Source organism: Botrytis sinoallii (genome assembly GCF_014898435.1).
Source record: "Botrytis sinoallii strain Bc 23 chromosome Unknown BSIN_032, whole genome shotgun sequence".
Classification (NCBI taxonomy): domain Eukaryota; kingdom Fungi; phylum Ascomycota; class Leotiomycetes; order Helotiales; family Sclerotiniaceae; genus Botrytis; species Botrytis sinoallii.
In genome coordinates this window covers 397,283-417,768 of record NW_024066059.1, presented here as the reverse complement: position 1 = coordinate 417,768, position 20,486 = coordinate 397,283, and the positions used below count along the sequence as shown (strand labels likewise).

The 20,486-nt window shown below is 44.9% G+C and overlaps 7 protein-coding genes across 7 annotated transcripts; 2 read left to right on the top strand and 5 right to left on the bottom strand.

The window, feature by feature from the left end:
- Positions 1-1,091: 1,091 nt before the first annotated feature.
- EAF02_011477 (uncharacterized protein) lies at positions 1,092-2,001 on the bottom strand (the record flags this gene model as incomplete). Its single annotated transcript, XM_038907524.1, has 3 exons — positions 1,092-1,116; positions 1,171-1,729; positions 1,788-2,001. The coding sequence occupies 3 exons, from the start codon at positions 1,999-2,001 to the stop codon at positions 1,092-1,094; spliced, it is 798 nt and encodes a 265-aa protein (XP_038752746.1).
- Positions 2,002-4,143: 2,142 nt separating this feature from the next.
- EAF02_011476 (uncharacterized protein) lies at positions 4,144-6,842 on the bottom strand. The gene is made up of 3 exons (XM_038907523.1): positions 6,582-6,842; positions 6,362-6,529; positions 4,144-6,303 (listed from the first exon to the last, which is right to left on the bottom strand). The coding sequence occupies exons 1-3, from the start codon at positions 6,706-6,708 to the stop codon at positions 4,316-4,318; spliced, it is 2,283 nt and encodes a 760-aa protein (XP_038752745.1). The 5' UTR covers positions 6,709-6,842; the 3' UTR covers positions 4,144-4,315.
- Positions 6,843-7,170: 328 nt separating this feature from the next.
- Positions 7,171-10,841, top strand: EAF02_011475 (uncharacterized protein; the record flags this gene model as incomplete). The annotated part of the gene is made up of 3 exons (XM_038907522.1): positions 7,171-7,330; positions 7,392-7,804; positions 7,854-10,841. The coding sequence occupies 3 exons, from the start codon at positions 7,171-7,173 to the stop codon at positions 10,839-10,841; spliced, it is 3,561 nt and encodes a 1,186-aa protein (XP_038752744.1).
- A 379-nt stretch (positions 10,842-11,220) lies between these two features.
- EAF02_011474 (uncharacterized protein) lies at positions 11,221-13,514 on the bottom strand (the record flags this gene model as incomplete). The annotated part of the gene is made up of 2 exons (XM_038907521.1): positions 11,221-13,170; positions 13,224-13,514. 2 exons carry the CDS (start codon positions 13,512-13,514, stop codon positions 11,221-11,223), a joined length of 2,241 nt encoding a protein of 746 aa, XP_038752743.1.
- A 558-nt stretch (positions 13,515-14,072) lies between these two features.
- Positions 14,073-16,090, bottom strand: EAF02_011473 (uncharacterized protein; the record flags this gene model as incomplete). The annotated part of the gene is made up of 3 exons (XM_038907520.1): positions 14,073-14,439; positions 14,517-15,540; positions 15,603-16,090. The coding sequence occupies 3 exons, from the start codon at positions 16,088-16,090 to the stop codon at positions 14,257-14,259; spliced, it is 1,695 nt and encodes a 564-aa protein (XP_038752742.1). The 3' UTR covers positions 14,073-14,256.
- A 274-nt stretch (positions 16,091-16,364) lies between these two features.
- On the bottom strand, positions 16,365-18,158 carry EAF02_011472 (uncharacterized protein; the record flags this gene model as incomplete). Its single annotated transcript, XM_038907519.1, has 3 exons — positions 16,365-17,496; positions 17,552-17,683; positions 17,731-18,158. The coding sequence occupies 3 exons, from the start codon at positions 18,156-18,158 to the stop codon at positions 16,365-16,367; spliced, it is 1,692 nt and encodes a 563-aa protein (XP_038752741.1).
- Positions 18,159-18,573: 415 nt separating this feature from the next.
- Positions 18,574-20,265, top strand: EAF02_011471 (uncharacterized protein). Its single transcript, XM_038907518.1, has 2 exons — positions 18,574-18,800; positions 18,853-20,265. The coding sequence occupies exons 1-2, from the start codon at positions 18,597-18,599 to the stop codon at positions 19,114-19,116; spliced, it is 468 nt and encodes a 155-aa protein (XP_038752740.1). The 5' UTR covers positions 18,574-18,596; the 3' UTR covers positions 19,117-20,265.
- Positions 20,266-20,486: the final 221 nt, after the last annotated feature.

Genomic DNA, 20,486 nt, shown 5'->3' with positions numbered 1-20,486 from the left:
AAAATGATAATTCGACAAAGGCGATACCACACATCATCATATTATGCATAAAGTTAGCTGGTTAGGGAAAGGGAAAATATTTTTGAGCTGCATGTATATTAGACTGGACGTTTGAGCATAAAGGCAACAAGAATTGCATACATTATCCCCCAAAAGTTTTAATTTGGTGGATTGTTCCGTGGGCTGGTATCTGTTTACAAAATGAAGTAAAGGGATTGTACAGTAGATTTGATCGTCTCTTTCCTCCTGTCGTTTGATTTCCATTTTGGCTCAACTCGATACTTGAGCCCAGCACTCAGAAATAGGAAGAATCTAGATAGTATAATATGCATTAAGGTACTTGGTTATCATCCCTTTTAAGTTAACATCCATAAAGAAAATAGGCGAGAGTTCTCAAGGTCTGTTTCTGATACAGTCGAGGTTGGAATATGTAGGGGAACTTGGATATCGACAGTCTGAATCTCGATTTCGGATTCTAGAATCAGACTCCAGATGGAAAAATGTACCTGGCAGGATAAATACTAACAAGAATCTACCACCATTCCGAGATTTCATATTCAACATAGCCCTCCATTCAATCGTATCAACAAGAACAAAGCAGATAGCAGTTTTTAAAATCATTTTATTTCATTATTCTTGAGGCTCCTTTGACCTGTTCAGTCAAATCGAACCGAACCGAATCGAATCGCACGACCTACTTTTATCCAGCGGGATATCGAAACCCAAAAATATACCAAAGCCACCGTGGGAAATCAAATAGTAATAGGTATGCAGACCAGGACGCCGCCCATATGCAGTGATATTGAGTGAGTGTAAAGAAAAGAATTCATTATGTTCGCCGGTTTCCGTCCTTCTAGATCGGTCCTCCTTAGATCCATCCATCCGTTCGTGGTGATGTGTGGTTGTGGTATTGTTGGATGAGGTGTTGATGTTTTGTTTGTATGTGTGTGCGGGTATGTGCGTGCGGGTATGTGCGGGTATGTGCGGGTATGTGCGGGTATGTGTGTGTGTGTGTGTGTATATGTGTGTATATGTGTGTATATGTGTGTGTGTGGGTGGGTGGGTAGGTGGATAAAGATGTAGATAGATTTTTATTCCTCCTCGTAGAACCAGTATCTAGATTGTGTTAGCATATCGACTAAACTTGAAGTGAGAAAGTAAGGTACGTACTCAGCAGCATACTGCACATCGAAATTACTCGACAAATTATCTTTACAAGTAGTCGGTGGGTTTCCTCCCGCAGTATTGACTCTATAAACCTCCGACAAGCCTCCTGTGGCCCCATCTCTCGCTGCTAATTTCAACCACGCGACAGCTCCAAAGCCCTGACCATTCTGGCCCACCGATGCACCGGTGGGAGCAGCAAGCGCGTCACTCTTTGCGAATCCTCCTTGACCCAATTGCCAATTCTTGGTGTTCAAGTCGAAAAATGGCGTCGAGGAATTGGTGAAGAAATGATGGCCGCTCATCATGAGATCGGCGGGATGGAGATTTTGAGTAGAGGATGCAGCGAGATTGAGATCAAATTGGAGAGCGACGTTAGGGAGGAGAGCGAGGAGATCAGGATAGGTTGCTGCTACGCAAGAGGCGTTGAAAAGAGTTGCTACTGCGCCGACGGCGGTGGGCGCTGCTGTTGCGTTGGTGCCGCATGTGTAGTTTTGGGTTCCGCGACCGATGGCGACGTGCTTGAGGATTAGACCTGTGGAGGGATCGGGCATAGGTGTTGGAGCTGTGGAATTGTGTTAATTCTGGAATCTTATATGGCGATATGAAAGTCGAGAACATACATAGAACTGGTTGAGCTGCAGTATTGAGATTGCACACAGGGGCATGAGACATTTTCCTTCCTGCTTGGACTTTATGACCCAACATGTCGAAATATTCGGATATGACTTGTTTTTCTGCGGGGTGGGCAGCACCGGATGAGAAAGTATAGGTAGGAGCCGGAAGGGCCGTTGCTCCCAGAGCAAAGATGGCCCAAAGAAACGACGAAGAAACCATGATGAATAAGAATTGCGATTCGTAAGACTCGATAAGAAGTAAGAAATTCAAGAAATAACCAAGCAGAAAACGACCCCAAAGGAAAGAAACAGAGACGTCAGTTCCACACTTTATGAAAAGGATGGAGAAATAAAATATGATGAACCGAAACCAATCCTCGATGATATGCCGGATATATAGACTCTAGAATCCCAATCGAAACAAAGAACTAACGGATCGATAATCGAACTTCTTAAGCGCACCGAGAGTTCAAACTGTTCAATGAATAACTGGACTTCCAAATTCATATCTCACAGGCGCTCAGTAGGCGTCTTATACCATCAAACAGAACGGCACGATTGCCAATATCCGTTGGATTTCCCTTGCCATGATGCTAATCCTGGAAGACAGCCGCTTACCACCATGTACGCAAGATATGTAACTATTCTTTTTACTTGACCCTAAGGAAAGTACTAAGAAGAGGTTGTATCCCCCAGACCGAGCTAATCTTTGGTTTGGCGGCAAGACAGGCCTCACGGACCAGTCGAAAGAAACAGGGGGGTAGATTGTGTGGTGAAAAGTCTATGTGATCCTTGTTTCTCGCAGATATATCCTGATTTATACGCAGGGGACTCATGTAACTGTTGCATTGCAGTGTCTAATCATTCTTCAGATGGGAGTTGATTGGTTCTTGATGATTTTTTACTCGACGGAAGTTTGAAGTCTAATGTTCATTGAATGGATTAGATTGGATGCCGATCCGCTTAAAGAGAGCTTGGTGCACATGGGTGAAGGGTACACAAGCGACAAAAAGGCAGATTGATTGCGCTGGGGTCGTTATGTTACCATATTTGGTTTATCGAAACGGATAGCGAATTAGATATTTGGGAGAGGTTGGTGGGGGGTTTGTCCTTAATTCTTACTGCAGATGTAGATCTTCTTCTCTCTCTCTCTTTCTCTTCTTCGTGAAACCTTTGATTAGTTGCGAGACGCAGGTCCAACAGTTATTTCTCACCCCATCCAGAAGGTTTGGTGGCTGTAGTAACCTTTTCCTCGGTATTCATGACAAGACAACCACCAGCTAAGATGACTGAGAATCCAGATCTCCAAGCCCGAGTTAAGGGATAACGGAATGAATGATTACGTGAGAAGAACTGGTGGAGTAGCCTGAATCCTTCGGAGCATTTTTCAATCAAGGTTCTGACATTCTTCGGTCAAGACCTGTCATGGTTCCTATTCTTATTGTTCCTCTAGCCTATCTTATGACCATGGCCATCAGTTTAGAACATGCTGACTACTTCACATTTTAGATCTCTTTCCCATTCAGGTATGAAGACCAATATGCAATGATCCTATCTTCCTTGCTATGTATGCGTGAACAACAAATAAACATTGTACAACATCTTGTAGAACAATCTAATGGAGGTAGAGCAGGAGTACATGGTATGATTAGACGTATTACCACCAACCCTGATCAGCATCGAGGTGTGCGATTAGTTTAACAGCATGTTATATCAAATCAGCATCAGCACCAGCATCAATAATACACATCCAAGCAAGCCATCCCAATTCCCAAGATCCGACAGCCGCGATATCTATCGAATCTATATCCAACTTGCCATGCTGATCATCTTCATTCATGAAACTACTTAAAACATAGCAAATACCAGTCCCATTAAAATCAGGCCATTCTCTCCCAATCCCTCTCCCAAGAAGGAAAAAACGAATCTAAAATCTGCGCGTGCTTTCTCCATCTCCATCTGTGAATTATTTTTGGCATCAAAGTTTCTAATATCCCCGATTGGCCTCCCCAATCCGGGCGCTTATGTCTGTCTCTCTAGTTCCACAATATATCCTATCGAACCGAGTAAAATTCAGATCTAAAAGATCTATATTTATCCACCCAGTCTTGCCAAAGATGTACAAGCGGTAAGTTTATTGAATCGAATGGTATGATCAGAGCCAATGAATAGAATCTACTAAACAAGATGTAGATTTGATGGCCAATTGGATGAATTGAAGTGCATTCGTTCTTTAGATAGCTGGACGATAAGATGATAGATGGCTCCACATTTAGGGATTAGCTTTCCCGGTATTAGTTTCTTGGAAGGAAGGGCCTGGGAAAGGTCAAGAAAGTCTTATACATTTCCAGGAAATTAGACGGCCGCGGCCATATGACTTTAGAAAGAACCATATATCTCAGTCCATACGGAAGAAACGGCAAAAATGAACGATGACGAATCCTGGAACCGTCAATGTATTAGAACAAATTGGCAAAATGCCCTCTATTATCACATGATAGTACTACATATCCTTCCAATCCATTAATCAACCATCAAGAAACCTTCCCATCAAATCCTTCTTGGTGCCAATCTCCATGCTGCGCATCCGCCGCAGAATCAGCAAGTCCTTTCGCACCTCCAGCAGCTGCAACCGCTTGACCAAGATGACTTCCATGTTGATCTACATCCACACTACCTAACCAATATAGGGAAAAGAACACCAGCAAATGAAGAGCCACGCAATAACCGGCGAAGAGGTTTCGACTAGTCCTAGTCGCTAATACCATTCTGGTGATTGAGAAGACTATTCTTTCGGGTAGACTCATACGTTTATATGCGCGAGCCGATTCTCGCCCACGGAATGCCGCGAAAGGCGATATATTGGATTCGTATGCTGAACGGTATCGATTTAATGCAAGCCCAGAAGAAGTCGATGAGGAAACCTGAACTGTAGATGGATTGGGGTTAGTAGCATAAGATGAGGCCGATGAAGCTGTTGGACCTGCTCGATTGTATGTTGATATATATCTTGTCTTCTCATACAGGTTCAGATTATCCTTTTGCAAAGCAGAGATTTCCTGTCTAAGTGACGATACCGTGCGGTGGCTTTCGGAAAGCTCGTTCTCCAATTCTGAGTTGCGTTTCTTGAATCGATCACGCTGAGCGGTAATCATGGGGAGAATACCAGAACCTCCCCCTACAGGCTCGCCCGATCTAAGGACGTCCACAGGTGTGCTGCCCATGGGCGTCCTGGGATCAAATCCAGATATGATTGATGATGTGGGGGATATCCTGCGATTCCTCGACGCAAATTGGCCGATCGCTGATTGAGGATAGCGACTCGTATATGTTCCGGCCACGGAAGGAGCGGAAGGATATGCGCTAACCCCGTTTTGCATATTCGTCAAATCATTCTCTAATGTAGCAACCAAATTTTGCGCCTTTTCCAACTCGGCATTAGTCGTGGAAAGAGTTTCCTGCATCGTTTGCAAGCGACTCTGTAAATCTTGATGAGACACTCTTAAAATTGTGAGCTCATCACTCAATTTTTTGTTTCTGGCAAGAAGAAGTTGCTCCAATGTCTCCCCTTTCACTTTTCCGGATGAGCCATTTCCTGTCGGTTCTGGGACACTGGAATTAACCCCGATATCTTGCGTTTCATCCTCGTCTCCCATAGAAAATTCGATACTCTTCAAAACTTCTAGTTCCTGCTTGACATCCTCATAATCGCTCCACTTTTGGACCTTAGTCTTCAATGAATCGCGTTCTTCTTTGAGCATCCCAATCTCCCTCTCTAGACTTCGGAGCTTGGTATCGAGATCTCGCTTTTTGGCATCCCTTTCAACTCTTGCCGCGTCTAATTTCCTCAATAACGATGAATTTTCGGATCTTAAGCGCATGTAGGCTGGCTCGTCTTCCAAAGCCAATGCTGGCTGGCTTGGGACTTGGGAAGCCGACTGAGCTAATTCTATTCGGAGTTGTTCGTTTCGAGCTTCAACTTCTGCTAAACGGACGCTTGTACGTTCCAAATCAGATGTGACCATCTCCAATTCCGCACTCGTAACATGCCCGCGACTTCCATCCTCTGTATTCTCGGATTGTCCCAGACGCTGGTTGACCTCGTAGCTCGCCTTGATTTCATTCAATAGGCGCTCCTGATTTTCCACCTTCTCTTCCAGTGATTTCTCCTTCGATTCCCAATTGTCCTTCTTTTCTTCCAGAACAGCGGCCCAAGAAGTTTCGACATCTTTCACTTTAGTTTCTAAGCCTTCCTCTAGATTCTTGCGCGCAGTTCTTTCAGTCTCTAATCTGGATTCCGTGTCCTCCAACTGGCTCGTGAGCTTGCTGACACTTTTCTGAAGATGCTCATTCTCTTGTGTAATCTTAGGGAGTGTATCCTCAGATAGCAGAAGGGAATCGACAGATGCTTCAAGCAAAGGATATGGATCTGGGGCCTCGGATAAGGACGAGTATACTTGTAGGAATGCTGAATTCGTAGACTTTGAGTGATTTGTGAGGAGATCTATGAAGGTCTGGTATGCTGTGGTAGATATTTGTGTCAGTACGGCAATGCATTGCGAATTTTGAGGTATACCAACCTTTCAATAACCCTTTGATCTCAGATAGCTTATTTGTGTCATCTGACTTCCGGAAATCCTTCGTTTTCTGTGCCAATTCCTTGCGCTGCACGGTTGAGTCCCTCTGATATTGAACAATTTCTGATGCGGTATTGTCAAGGGACGGGATCATCGAGGTAAGGTCGATTGCTGTTCATGATTAGCACAAGTATTGAAGTCCTGTGGAACATCAGGGACTCACTCCTCCATGCCGAGATTGCCTTTTGGAACTTATTGTCCCCATCTTGTCCTGAAGCTACATGATCTGCGGGCGGAGATGGAGGGCTGGACACCGAAGCTGCCAGTGCTGATTCTGCGAAGTCGGTCATGGTAATATCGACATGCAAAGGATTCTAACCATTTGGTGGTGGAATTGGAGTAAGTCTAAGGTAAAATCATAAATTCTCTGGTGAAGCTATTTATTGTAATATAATTAAGGAATGGGTCTCGTAGGATGAATCTAATAAGTCTCCAAGTATTCACAGCATTGATATTAATATCTGACTGGTATGATGCCTCATCTCACACGCAAGCTGCAAGGTGTTCGTTAATGCTTATTGGATAAGCCCACCAGCCAAAACTTCAGAAGTTCAGGGTGTACCTTGGCGAGTAGACATCCCTGTAATCGCAACCTTACTGCGCTTCCCACAGGGCACGAGAGCCTAACCAAACCAGACCAAACCATTGATAACTAGCTATCATCCAATGCGCCGCAAAAGCAGCTCAACGGCCATGAGTGAGTACTTTTGCCTTGGCCATGATAATTATAGCTTCATAGTAAGCCCTTAAAAATGGCTTCAAATGATCCAGAAGATATTGCGAATTCAAGGAGAAGGAAACGAAGAGTCCAAGAAAATGGTCCTTACGTTCTGCGCAGCCTGATTGAGGACTTGCCCTTGTCTGCAGATGGCGATAGAACGGATATCGAAATCAATTGTGTTGAATTTCTAGGTAAGTAGTTCCTCTTTTAGTATTCCCGTCGTGTTCTTCTATTGCTAAGGTATATCCACAGATCAGAACCTATATATTGGGACGTCGGCCTCGGAAATCCTTCACTTCGTACAGATCCCTCCGGATCCTACCGACATATCTGGAAAGCCCTCTTATATTCTAGCCTCGAGATTACCTCCAGCCTACCATGAGCCGTCTACTCGAGAAAGACCCGGTGTCCAGCAGATTCTGCTGCTTCCTAGAGTCAACAAAGCTTGTATATTGTGTAACTGGACAGTCACCTTTTATTCCTTGCCAGAATTAAGTCCAGTGTTTGGGACGACTCAGATTCGACCTTGCAATTGGATTGGCGGCACAGACTTAAATACAGATCTGATAAGCCCCGAGCAAGATGGTAGAGGAGTTACAGTGCTTGTTTCGCTGAACAAGAAGATGAGAGTTGTGAGAAGTGGGGAAGATCCTCGAGCTGTGAGAGTATGTTTAGTCGAGGTCATGCATAAGTGCTGGACTGATGTATCAATAGACAATAGATTTTGCAGGAAGCACTATATCCATCCGTCGTGATTCCTTTGCTTGTGTCGCAGATTCCAGGTCTTACGCTTTACTTGATGTCGATCGCCAGTTGAAAATACCCCTCTTTCCCATATCCTCCTCAGATGATTCCCAGTCTGGTAGCGTGGGTGGAAGAGTCGAGGATATATCTGGTAATAGCGGTGGTGGAATTTCACGAAACACGTCCCTGACTCATGGGGCTTCGTCAGATGACCGAAGCCATGGAAGGAGTACAAGTCTTGGTGCTTTCATAGCGGGTTCAGAACGTTCTGGACGAGGCACCCCTGACCGCTTATTTCGTGATGCCTCACCTGTACCTATGGCCAGTTCTTCTGGCCTCGCGCAGCGTGAAGCAAGTCCGGAGAAACCCTTACCACCCCCGCCAGCTGATTCTTCGGTAGCTAGTGCTCAAGCTCCCACGTCTTCTACGCCGCCTGTATACTTAAAGCCACATATAGTTTCGCCTTCCCCGCAGGAGTTTCTTCTGGTCACAGGCACTGGTACACGTGATCATGGAGTTGGCATGTTTGTAAATCTTGAGGGTGACGTTACTAGATCAACGTTAGACTTCGCCAGATACCCTGATGAGGTTGTTGTGGATGGTCGTGGCGTTGATGTCGACCCCGTCCCCAATACAATGGAGGAAGAAGAGGAAGGATATGTACTTGCTTCTATGACATATGAAGATGGTGATATAGTGCGACATGGTATTGAAATTCAACGATGGGATCTGGATCCTGGAGAGGATGTTATACAAAAGTTCTGGTTGGAAGCTCCACCCTGTGATGATGCGAGTGGCAATGAAGTAGAACGTAAGATTGGCTTGAGATCAGTAATCCAACCAGGAGACATTTATTTCGATGACGTAGTCGACAAACTTCGGCTAAAGCGCTTTCAACCTTTTATATTGAAATCTTTGAATACATCCTCACTATCTCTGAAAGGTGCTGAGTCTCCAACCGCAGCATCACTGCAAAGGGTTTCGGGCGAGAGGGAACTATTCGAAGAATCGCTTTCGCCAGGTTGGGAAACCCGGCGTAATGATGAAGAGCAACAATTTGCACAGAGGCTAGGAAAATCGCGGTCACGCGTCGTTACCTGGTCCGGAAAAAATGTATGGTGGGCAGTTCGAAATCCACTTGCCCTGCGGCTTGATTCAGAACTTGACATGGAGTCTGAAAATGAAGAGGTGCAATCTCTCGACAGAAAGAAAGCTATTGAAATGTTGAATTCTCTTCGAGGCCGTGAAGCCAAAACCGAAGTTGAGTTTGTGAGCTTGGGCTATATCCGACAGAAAATTGGGTTGCATATTTTCATAAGTCTATTGACAGCTCCTGTGGGTCAAGCCACAGAAATGGAATATGGAGCTGCCGAAGAAGCTCTTTCTGAGGGAAGCCTTGATCCCAGAGTCATTCTTGCTATTATTCCTGTTCTAAGAAACGAGATTATAGAAGGAAAGACTGGCATTTGGATTCATGGCGGTGTGAAGGAGGCCGCAGATAACTTTATAAGAATCACGAATGGAGTTTGGGAGAATCAAAACTCAAACAAAGATGGCATAATGTCTGAACAAATTCTTCGTTTCTTGAGAAGACTCCTGCTCTCATGGCGTCGAAGGAAAGGCTTTGGTAGCATTTCAAACGAGACTGAAGTCTTCAAGAGCGTTGATGCTGCACTTCTGATTGTGCTACTACAAATGGATACATCATCTCCTCGCGGGCCAGCAAGAGCTAAGTCTATACGAGCAGAACTGAACAACCTGGTGGATCACGGTGTTGATTGCTTTGAGCGAGCAATTTCTATACTCCAATTCTACAACCGCTTATACGTTCTCAGCCGTTTATACCAAAGTAAAAAGATGACGGAAGAAGTCTTGAGCACCTGGAAAAGAATCATAGAAGGCGAAGAAGACAAAGGAGGCGAGCTTCTCGATGGCGAAAACGAAGTACGAAGATACCTCCTCAATGTTCGAAACCCAGCTCTAGTCCGAGAATATGGAGTCTGGCTCGCATCCCGCAATCCCAAACTAGGAGTGCAAGTTTTCGCCGATGGACAAAGTCGAGTCAAGTTCGAACCGACGCAAGCTCTCGAAATCTTACGAGAAGGGGCACCTAGTGCCGTCAAAGAATTTCTAGAGTATTTGGTCTTTTCAAAACATCACTCGGAATATATCAATGAACTTATCGCTTATTATCTGGATATCGTAACCGACAAGCTCGAGGCATCTCCAGAAGCAAGAAACACATTAATAAAAACCTACGAATCATACCGCGCCCTCAGACCCCCCAAACCCACATACCGACAATTCATTACCGAAAATGTCCTCGAGGAAGAATGGTGGCATAGTCGTCTTCGTCTTCTCCAATTGCTAGGCGGAAGTCAAGGTTCCGCATCCCAATACGACGTCGCTGCTATCCTCGCCCGCATAGCTCCCTACACCCAAGAGCTCGTTCCCGAAATAATCATCCTCGATGGGAGACAATCGCTCCACGAAGAAGCATTGCGGCTGTTAACTCACGGATTAGGCGACTACGACACAGCAATCAACTATTGTCTCCTCGGCGGCTCCAGCATCTACCATCCAACCTCAGGCACCTTATCCCCCGCAACACTCCCCACGCGCGCCGAACAATCTTCGCTCTTCCACAATCTCCTGCAGGAATTCCTCAAGATAGAAGATCTGAGCAATCGCGTCGAACAAACTTCTTCGCTCCTCGAACGATTCGGAAATTACTTTGATGTGCAGGATGTGTTGAATATCATACCCGATACGTGGAGTGTGGAATTGGTGTCGGGATTTTTGGTCAGTGCATTGCGAAGGATTGTGAGAGAGAGGAGTGAAACGATGGTCGTGAGGGCGTTGAGCGCGACGGATAATTTGAAGGTTAGTGCGGGGTTGGTCGATAGGGTTAGGGAGTTGGGTCCGAAGATTGTAGTAGAGGCGGAGGCGGGGGAGTAATATGGCAAGATGTATACGAAGTGTAGAGAGAGGGAGAGGGGGGAGGGGGACATTCATGGTGGTTTTCTAATTAGAGGACAGTGATAGAGAAGTTACCTATTATTAGTTTCTAGTACAACATTTACTTATATGCTAGCGTGTTCATTTGAATTTTAACATCCTTCTCCGACCCTCGTAGTATTTGCAAAAGAACAGAATCTTATATTGGTATCAACGTATTTAGCCCAAGTGACTAACGACCGCTACATCTCATCAATTAAAGTGTAATGCTAAGCGGCCAATTCGCGCACAACATGCCAAGGAAACAAAGAGACGCTCAAAAGAAATTTCGGTGACGCCATTAATCATGTACACAGCCATTATAATGCGCATCCTGCGATCAAACGACCAAAGGTTGAGCGGGGGGCGCCTCGCGCTCGATATCTGCATTTGGCCTTGTATTTTCACCACCCGTCTCTCCTTCCTCAACAGCTCTTTCTGTATGTTCCCCATCGTTTGCTCGTCCAGTGGCACCCGCTTCTCCATTTTCAGCAGCCTCCGCTTCAACTCGTCGTCTTTCTGCCTCAGCGGCTGCTGCCTCCGCTTCTCTAGCCGCGTTATCCCTCGCAGCAATGTGTCTTTCTCCTACACCCGGAACCAGACTCGCCACAAAGAGGAGCGCAGCATGTTCTGCCCTTCGAATTTGAGTTATGAGCCAACCCGGCTGAGCTTGTCTTTGTCTTTGTTGCTCCAGTATTCTTGCTGCAACTTGAGACTCGTCAAGTTGGCCATGTGGTAACCGAGTAGGTGTGTTTGCTTCCGCTGCTCCATTCTGTGGTACTACTGCTGCATTTGCTGCAGGTACAAGTGCAGCATCTGGTCCAGCTAGTGGAATTAAGTTTTCTAAATGTCTTCTGATTGGGCCCCAAAATTGCTCTGCAACACCATTGAAAACTCCTGTGAGAACACCTGTGTTTATGAGAAAGACGACTATTGCGAGTCCGCTCATCATCAAGAACCTTGACCAGCTGCTGTTTCCAGAAGTGAAAAACCACACGAATCCAATCAACCGAATAACCAACCAAAGCACATTGACTAACTGGAGTGCGACCGGCACCCCTGCTCTTTGAGCACGATTATGAATAGGCGGGAAATCTGCAGCAGGAACTTCTTCGTTTGCGCGCTGTCGGTTTCCACGTCCTATTCTAGCTCTTTGAGCATTTCTATTACGATATTCAGGCAAGCCGATTACATTGCTCTGACGGGTTCTTGAAAAACGTGGTGTATAGAAAGTCTCGGAATTGTTGATCAAAAGGGCACGAGGGCCAGAGGGAGACGTGAGTATGTATACCATTGGCTCCATAGATTGGGATGACGTAATGCTGGTAGATACTGCTGGAGTTGCGGTCAGATTTGGTAAAGATGCACTCGTCGCTACTGGGTTGGGAGATATGGCGGTCAAAGGTGTACTAGGAGCGGATGTGGTCGCGGGTGCGGGGGTAGAAGATGGAGTTTGAGTTCCGGGTTGCGCTGACGGGGGAGTTGACGAAGATCTTGGCGCCACAGAAGGTGCTTGGGGAGCTCTTAGCCTGTCTACATTGCGCAAATAATTTTGTAGATCTAACGCGGGGTTTCCAGTGCTTGCCGCTGGAGATGCAGGATGTTGCGCATAGCTACGTCGCTCAGGTGATCGAAATGGGTTATGTCTCTCGGGCGATCGAAATGTCCCTGCAGGAACTGTGGTTGTAGTCTCATTTATCGTCACTTGCCACCTCTCCCCATTTGGGCCGACACCCTCCCGAGTATAAGTAGAGCTATGGTCAGGAGCCCTGAGTTGAGGTGTTGATCTACCGGAGTTCATTTCGTCTAAAGCCGTAAACATATTTGGTTGTCCGCCAGTATCCGGTCCCCCAAGTGGTCCTACGCGTCTTGCTCGCTGATGCTGCGCAATAAGTTGTTCAATCGAGGTATGATTCGCATTTGTAGATGCATACGGATTTCGAGTAACTGTGGGCGGTGTTGGCATATTATTTCCCAAATTGAGAAGACGACCAATTTGAGATTGATAAGCTCGAGTGCCTGCTTCTAGTTCTTGCTGTAGACGTTCCGCCTCCCTTTGTAATTGCTGCAGTCTTTGCGTGTGCGTGGCATGGTGAAAGTCACGATGTTGTTGGTGTAGATTTTGCGCAGCTGCCTGGCCACGAAACTGTGGTGGAGGGGTCGATGTTTGAGGAAGGGGTATATTCGCGGGGTTATTTTGTGCATGAGGTTCTGCAGCTCTCGTTGGAGTTGCTTCTGGAGGAGCGGGTCGAAGAACGAGATGAAGAGTGTGAGTATCCAATGATGATAGCTAAGGTATTGAGTCAGCGAAAGTATTAGTTGTGTGTATAAACATATTCTCACGCTCTCTTGACCAAACACCTCTAACATTGTTTGCGATTCCCTCTCAAGCATTCGACCACGGTGAATCAGTCGCTGAGCTGAGTCGGTTGGCTTTGATTGCACGACTTCCCTGATCTTTGCTTTCAATTCTTGTACTGTGGTGGTCACCAACAGTTGGGGGAAAGTCAATGGACTCGCGACCTCTACTGAAGGAGAGACGATGGAAAGTGTGAAAGTTGGTAGTTTTGGTTGTTCCTCGTCCTTGGTGGGCGTGTCACTACCATTTTCATTCTTGTCTGGTGATTGAGACATAACGGATGCTTGATTATTGTTATAGTTTCGATATAAGACCTTGCCTTTTGCGATTGGGTTGGCCAATATCTAACGCGATAGCCAGGTAAAGTGAGATGCTGAGTAGCTGTTTAAGATGTGGTTTCTTTCATAGTAATCATAAGGGTTATGATCATAAACATGTAAAGGAGAGTATTTGAATAAATGTTGGCCTTGTAAACAACTACTGTCCTGCTTGAACAATTTGGACGATGTAAACGTTTAATGTGTCATCTACCGGACGAGGAAGTGAACGGTTATTATTATATCTGGTCGCAAGCTTCGGGATCATCTTGCTTATCTCATCTTATCCAAACGCTACTACCGGGGAGTGGTCCCGCTAGTCCCGCTAATGAACGAAACTAGGTAGGCTCGTAGGTATTTTGGAGGCCATTCTCGACAGCGGGAAACACGGCCAATAAATACTAGGCACATCTAGCGTTTCTTTTGATTCTTTAAAATCATTGTTTTTTGTTGAGACTCTTATGTTCTCAAAAGCAAACATTGAAACGTTGACTGTAGTCTACATCTTCGCTACTCCTTAAAAGGCAACTCATTAATATTGGCTCGAGAATGGGTCATTTCCACCACACACTCCTATTGTTCACAATGTCCAAAGAGGATGCTCAGAATGCCAGCTTCCATTGCATGATCTAGCTATCTCGGCTTCATTGTTGGGTATTATGTGTTATGGACTTAAAAGCATGTTCCGTTTCTCCTTTTCTCAATCATCACTCTCAGAAGTACTTCCTCCCAGATCTAGAACATCAAATTGGTTTTCGATACCCAAGCCCAATCTTCTAAAATCGACACCTTCAGTTCTACCATCAATGCTACTATATCCACTATCACGTCTTTCGCCCTTGGTGTCTGGTTCTCCACGACCTAGGAGCTCACCTACTTTCCACTGTGTATAATTAGCAAATATACCATTACCAATACCCAAAGAATGTCAATGGGGTAGAAAGAGAACTCGAGACTTACGGCAATTCTCTCAGCACCCATTCTTGCCCCTTCAAGATTTGGTGAAGCTGGACCCATTCTCAAGCTTGCTAATCTTCCAGTAACAAAGAATGGTACCTCGTCACTCCAACTTAGATCATGTGTCAAGCATGGAAATCCTCCAACGGTTTCAATGCCATATTTCTTAATCAGCGGTTGTACTGCTTCGATTTTCTCAAAGTTGATATCAAAACCTGTTGCGTATATAACATGATCAAATGAAGGTAGATCCAACAACTCGGGAGAAGTCTCCACTTCCCACGATTGTGAACCCGTATTCCATGAGGCGGTAGTAATGTTTGTATACTCATAAAGTGAAACTTGACCTTTTAAGATATGCGTTTTTAGAATATGATGATATTCCGAGTTGACACTTCCACCATTCCTCGCTTCTTTATACATTTCCAATCTCTCCTCGTCAGAATCTGCACTCCAGTAACGAGCAAGAAAGTGATTCTTGAATTTGGCGACCCATCCAAGTTCCATGTCAAAATCTTTTACTTTGAGGGGTCCACGCATTATCTGGTATACTTTCGTGACACCGCGTTTGAGAGCTGCATCTGCAATTTGGGCACTAGTGAGACCACCGCCTACAACAAGAAGGTTCGTTCGTTGCTTGCGCGAGATCTTTTGCACCATATGTGGGGGAAGAAGTTTATCGTTCGCGCTGAGATAAGAGGGAATGAGGGCGTGTGTTATGCTTCCTTCATCTGAAAATGGGCAATCGGATGGCAAAGCTGGGTTTAGAGCAGCACCTGCTGCAAAGACAACAATGCGTGCTCGTTTTATACCTGTGGATGTTTGCAGTGTGAATACACCTGGACAATCTGGACATTCGTTGGGTTTATAATCGATCGAATTAACTTCGGACTTTTCCACAATATCGGCCAGATCATAACGAGTGGCAATATCTTCACAGAAGCTCTTAAAGAGTGCGGTGCTTGGTCTGAAATAATCTGGTCGATCTCGCTCGTCGAGAAACGTGGTTTCCTGCTTGCTTTTGCCACTATTTCAATTAGCGACATTCTTCACATATTCTCGTAACCCGAGAACATCAAGACAACACACCTTTTCTTCATCTTCTGTTTTCTCTGATGTTTACTCAACTCCTTGCCAATAACCCCATGAATCTCCTTGAGTTCATCATCCCTCCCCTCCTTCCACGCATAGCCCCTCAACCCATCTCTGTCTCTCGGATCCGGATGAAAAAACATCGGACTTCTCAAATACTTAATCTCTAACTTCTTGAATCGCTCATTCCAAGCACTCATCCACTCGCCGCCGTGTGCATCTAGCACAGCGATATCGAGACCACTACAACAAGATGCACCTTGTACCAATCGATCACTGGCTGTGTGGGAACGTCGACTTGTTTTGAAAGGTTTGGACGTTTGACGCGCTGAAGATGCTTTCATCCAGTGATAGCGTTGGTGTTCGGAGTCTGTGAAGAGTGATGAAGGGGTGCTTTCACAAAGACGTGCAGCGACAGCGAGACCGCAAGGACCTCCACCCACGATGAGAACATCATGAATATGGATATCGTCAACTGCTGACATATTTGAGGTTTTGTATTTGGAGTTGTTTTGTTTTTCTTCTTGTTGTTGATACAAAATCTAAAGGATTCTAAATAGTAATATGTATATACAAGATACCTATTTGTGGTGGGTACCTTGATGGCCAACCTTGATGGGTTGATGACCCCTATGATTCTTAGCCACTTAAAACAATAACTCACATAACAAATTGTCTGAATGGAAATGATCCACATGTATATGCACTCGAAGTACTTGGTTTGTTTCAAATACTCATTTTTCTCTTCCCTGTCCAGACTTAAGCATCATCGACCCATCCTAATTGTTCACCCATTTTGACCTTTTGGCCCTTCTCAATGGCCCAATTCCAACCTCCCTTTCTCTTCTGTCCCATCCAGCCTTCATCAAGACTTGGTCTTGTTCCTTTAGGTGCCTCGAACACAAGTACAACAGTACTTCCTAATTGAAATCCTCCCATTTCTTCACCCCTTCTTAGGGCATGACCGTGAAGAATGGGACTCGCAGCCTCGTACGTAGCTTCAGCAAATCCGCTATATGATTCTCCGCGTTCTGCAGCTTCGGCGGCAGCTCTGTCGGCAGCGGTATCTGTTGTTAAAGAATTGGTTCGTAGTTCTCGATCGAAGTTGATCTTGATAGAACCAACGTTCGTAGCACCGACAGGGATGAAGGAGAAGAAACCCCACCTCCATCTGCCAAGAAGCACAACTCGCTCATTCAGTGTGAACAAACCAGGTAATGTTCGTTGGAGATACGGCGATACCGAGTATAGTTCTCCAGCGAAATGGCGGCGCTTTTCAGCGACCCAAGCTGTTGGAGAATGGAAACGATGATAGTCACCAGGTGCCAGATATACAACTACATAATACAAAGCAGTCTTGTTCTCTGCAGTAACTAGAGAATACCACGGTTTTTCACCAAGAGCAAGGTCGGCACGAACTTCGGCTTCAGAGGCTGCCATTGGTGTGGTAGAGGCATCACTTGACTTCTTTCCGGGTTGCTTTTGAGGTGGCCCGGAGAGTAAGTTTGGAAGAGTGTATGAGATACCATTTACAGTCGCAAACTTTTCATCTTGCTTGATGACCTCTTCATCTCCGTCCTTGTACCTCGCCTTACTTTGTTTAGGTGTGGCATCTTGAGGTGGGGTGAATATATTGGAAGGGTCTGCAGGATTAGGAGTGGTAGCTGGTTTGCTGGTACCGAGAAGAGCATCCAGACTATAAGTCATCCCCTTAACTTGTTCTACCTCGCCACTTTCGATTGCACCGAACTGAAGAACCCGACCATCAGCTGGAGAAAGCAATGCATTAGGGTTTGGATGAAGTGGGCGAGCTCCCGGTTTCAAAGTACGATAAAAGAATGAAGCTAAATTAGGGTATACGTGAAGATCGGGTTCTGATACTTCAGACAGACTAGCAGAAATACAATTAGAGAGTGCATATTTTTAAGATTGAGAAGTGCACTTACTTAACACCGAAAATAAAAGAATACAATTTAAATCCGGGTACACGTAGATAGTAAGGTATCTCCAATTCATTGAATCTGCCCCATATTCTTGACATGGCTTTCAATGGGAGAGTTGACATTACTTGAACCTGCCTGCAGACTTGTTAGCTAAAAGCTCAAATATCGAGTCAATTACATACCATGGTCCCGAGGGCCTTACTCTTTCTCTCTTCTTTGGTCTTCCTTGATATCCTTCATCATTTCCATCATCTCCAGATCCCACACTCCTGACAATCCCATCTTCGTCTTCCTCTCGCCTCCTTGCCTTTTCTCGCTCATTCACTCTATAGAACTGACCAAGACCTAAAAAGCCTATACCCAAGCCCACAGGTATATGATACCATGTTATTTTTGTGTCATTCAAAGCCCTTCGTAGTCTCGTTCCGAAAGATTCCTTGTATTCGTTGTTCTGACGATAAAATCTCGCAGATGATGAAAAATTCCGAGGCCTGTGACACCGGCATATGCATTGCGATTGTCCTAAAATTGACGAAGTTCGCAGAGTATGAAGACTTCGCTGTGATGATTGAGGTGGAGTCGCATGCGCCGCGACGAGTCTGTATGCCATCGAGGGAGTCAGATTGAACAATCTCGTCCTTGTGATCAAGAATGGGCAGTTTTCAAATATTCAAGTGTTTAGAATCAGCAATGACGAAACTCATTTATTTTGCCGCTACCATTATTCACCGCTTTCCGGCACCGCTGCGTCTTGAAATTATCTTTCGAATGAGATAACAAAAACTTGTAGAAGGAAAATGAAGTATCTGAATACCTAAGTAATTAGATTTAATCGTACTAGATCGAGTACAAGTCTATATATTGCACAAATTGAAGTGTAGACGCTATGTTATAGTCGTAAATCTCAATTCCTCACGAACAGTTTTGTCTGTCCCCTCCCCCCCATGCAAACATGCTGGGTACCCCGCGAGCCCGCCAAACCTACGCAAGAGGACATCTATTTCTCTTTTCCACCAGAAATATCTCCCAATAGCACCATCAGCAAAATATGGCAAACTCGAGTTCAGAAGTCATGGGCGCGTCACAGCCATCCATTCAAATCTCATTCCCTCTTCCAAAGGCTCCAGAGACCAATATCCATCTTCACCTGACAATCAATACAGTTTCAATACTATTGTTCCTCACAACGGCATTAAATGGCGATACTTCCACTGCACCACCTCTAGGTTCATTCGTCTATGCGCTTCCCAATGTAAGGAATTCTTTGATTCCTACTTCGTCTCAATGTTCTAACATATGTTTAGAGAATGAATGCTAGTCAGCCACTTTCTACACCCTTGTGTGTCTACGAATCCTCAGTCGAGTTCACGACCCGTCTTGCAAAATTGTTAGCGCGAAAGACAGGAAAGCCCGTCTACGTTGGCAATTCCATCAGCTTCGCAAGTGCAGGAATGGGCGGGACTGTGGAGGAGGAGATGGAAGGTTTCAAGAAGGTGGTGGAAATTGTCATGGAACAAGTGCGAAAGACCGAAGGTGAAGTGATTGTGAATGGTACCAATGGCACTTAAATCGAAGCCGTCAGTACCTTCAACACTCCTCAAACGGAGATGAAGCTCCAGCTACTACACACATTATTCTAGTTCGCACGAGGGAGAGCGAACGATACCGAGAATCGGGTTCTTGCAAAGCAAGCTACAACTTGATAGTTGTGCACTCTACTGTTGTACACATGCCGGGTCTAGAAATGACTACTGAACTATTCAAGCCATTTCAAGAATGGTATCACCCAAAATCAAAGATTCATAGGCTAAGGTCTTCATCGAGGCTTGTATCATAATCAATTTGGTGGGACAGCAATAATCGTCAGATGTACGACCTGACAAAGAACAGGACCAAATCCTTGGGATCTTACTTGCACATCATTATCACTTCGTCGTGCAACAACAACAGCACTAGGAACTCATCAAGGTCCAATTCCAGTATGTTCTTAGATTGTTCTGAAAACTTTCAATGGCCCACGACTCACTCCGCCAATATTTCAATGTCTATCAAATCTTTCATTGTGCACAACCGTCAATCTTGTCTAGAATTCGCCGAAGTCTCAATAATGTCATGCGCACTTTCTGCATGCAAGATTTCCAGGCCATTTTCCATTCAGAATCTATTTTAGATCTCCTGAAGAAGATAAGACTATACCATTTCATTTCCATCTTTGACACAAAAGTAGTATCACTTGCCGCCGCACTAAGACCCGAACTCTGGAGGGGATTGGGAATGAGTTGGCTTTATGACATAGGGCTGGAGCTACAATGATCAATCATCGGATAAGTATATGTATGAACTGTCCCGGCTGCAGGTCCACCGATGTGGCTTGTTGTTGGCTCCTCACAATAAGTCCATTTGAATGTGAAGCATTGTGCGATACGCCAACCCATTGAACGCAAATCCTTTACTGAGTGAATAGAACTAGATATTTGCAATTTAGATTTTTCGTGAATACGATATTCTTTAGGCTGGGACCTTGGGTTCTGGAGTTACACGGTGTCTTGGAAAGAATCTTTCTTCGTTTTAGTGATAAATTGTATGAACAAATAGTGTATCTACAGATATCAGTCATGAGGTAGCAAGTAGCAAGATATTGATCCGTCTTGAGATGGAAAAATGATTTGATGGGACGTTTATTATATCGAACTTAATATTATTGTGAAACTTGTATCCTGGTCTACCTATCTATAGATATCTTTTATATTTACAGTTATTCTAGGTATAATGAATATATCCAATTCGGCGTTACTTCTCTCTTCCAACATTCGATTCTGCGAATGCCCTATACCATCCCGTCATTCTGCAATTCTGTCCAATCTTATTGGTTAAGCAACACCCATATCTATACCGACAACAAGCTCTCCAGTCAACTACCTAGGTACCCCTCGAGAGT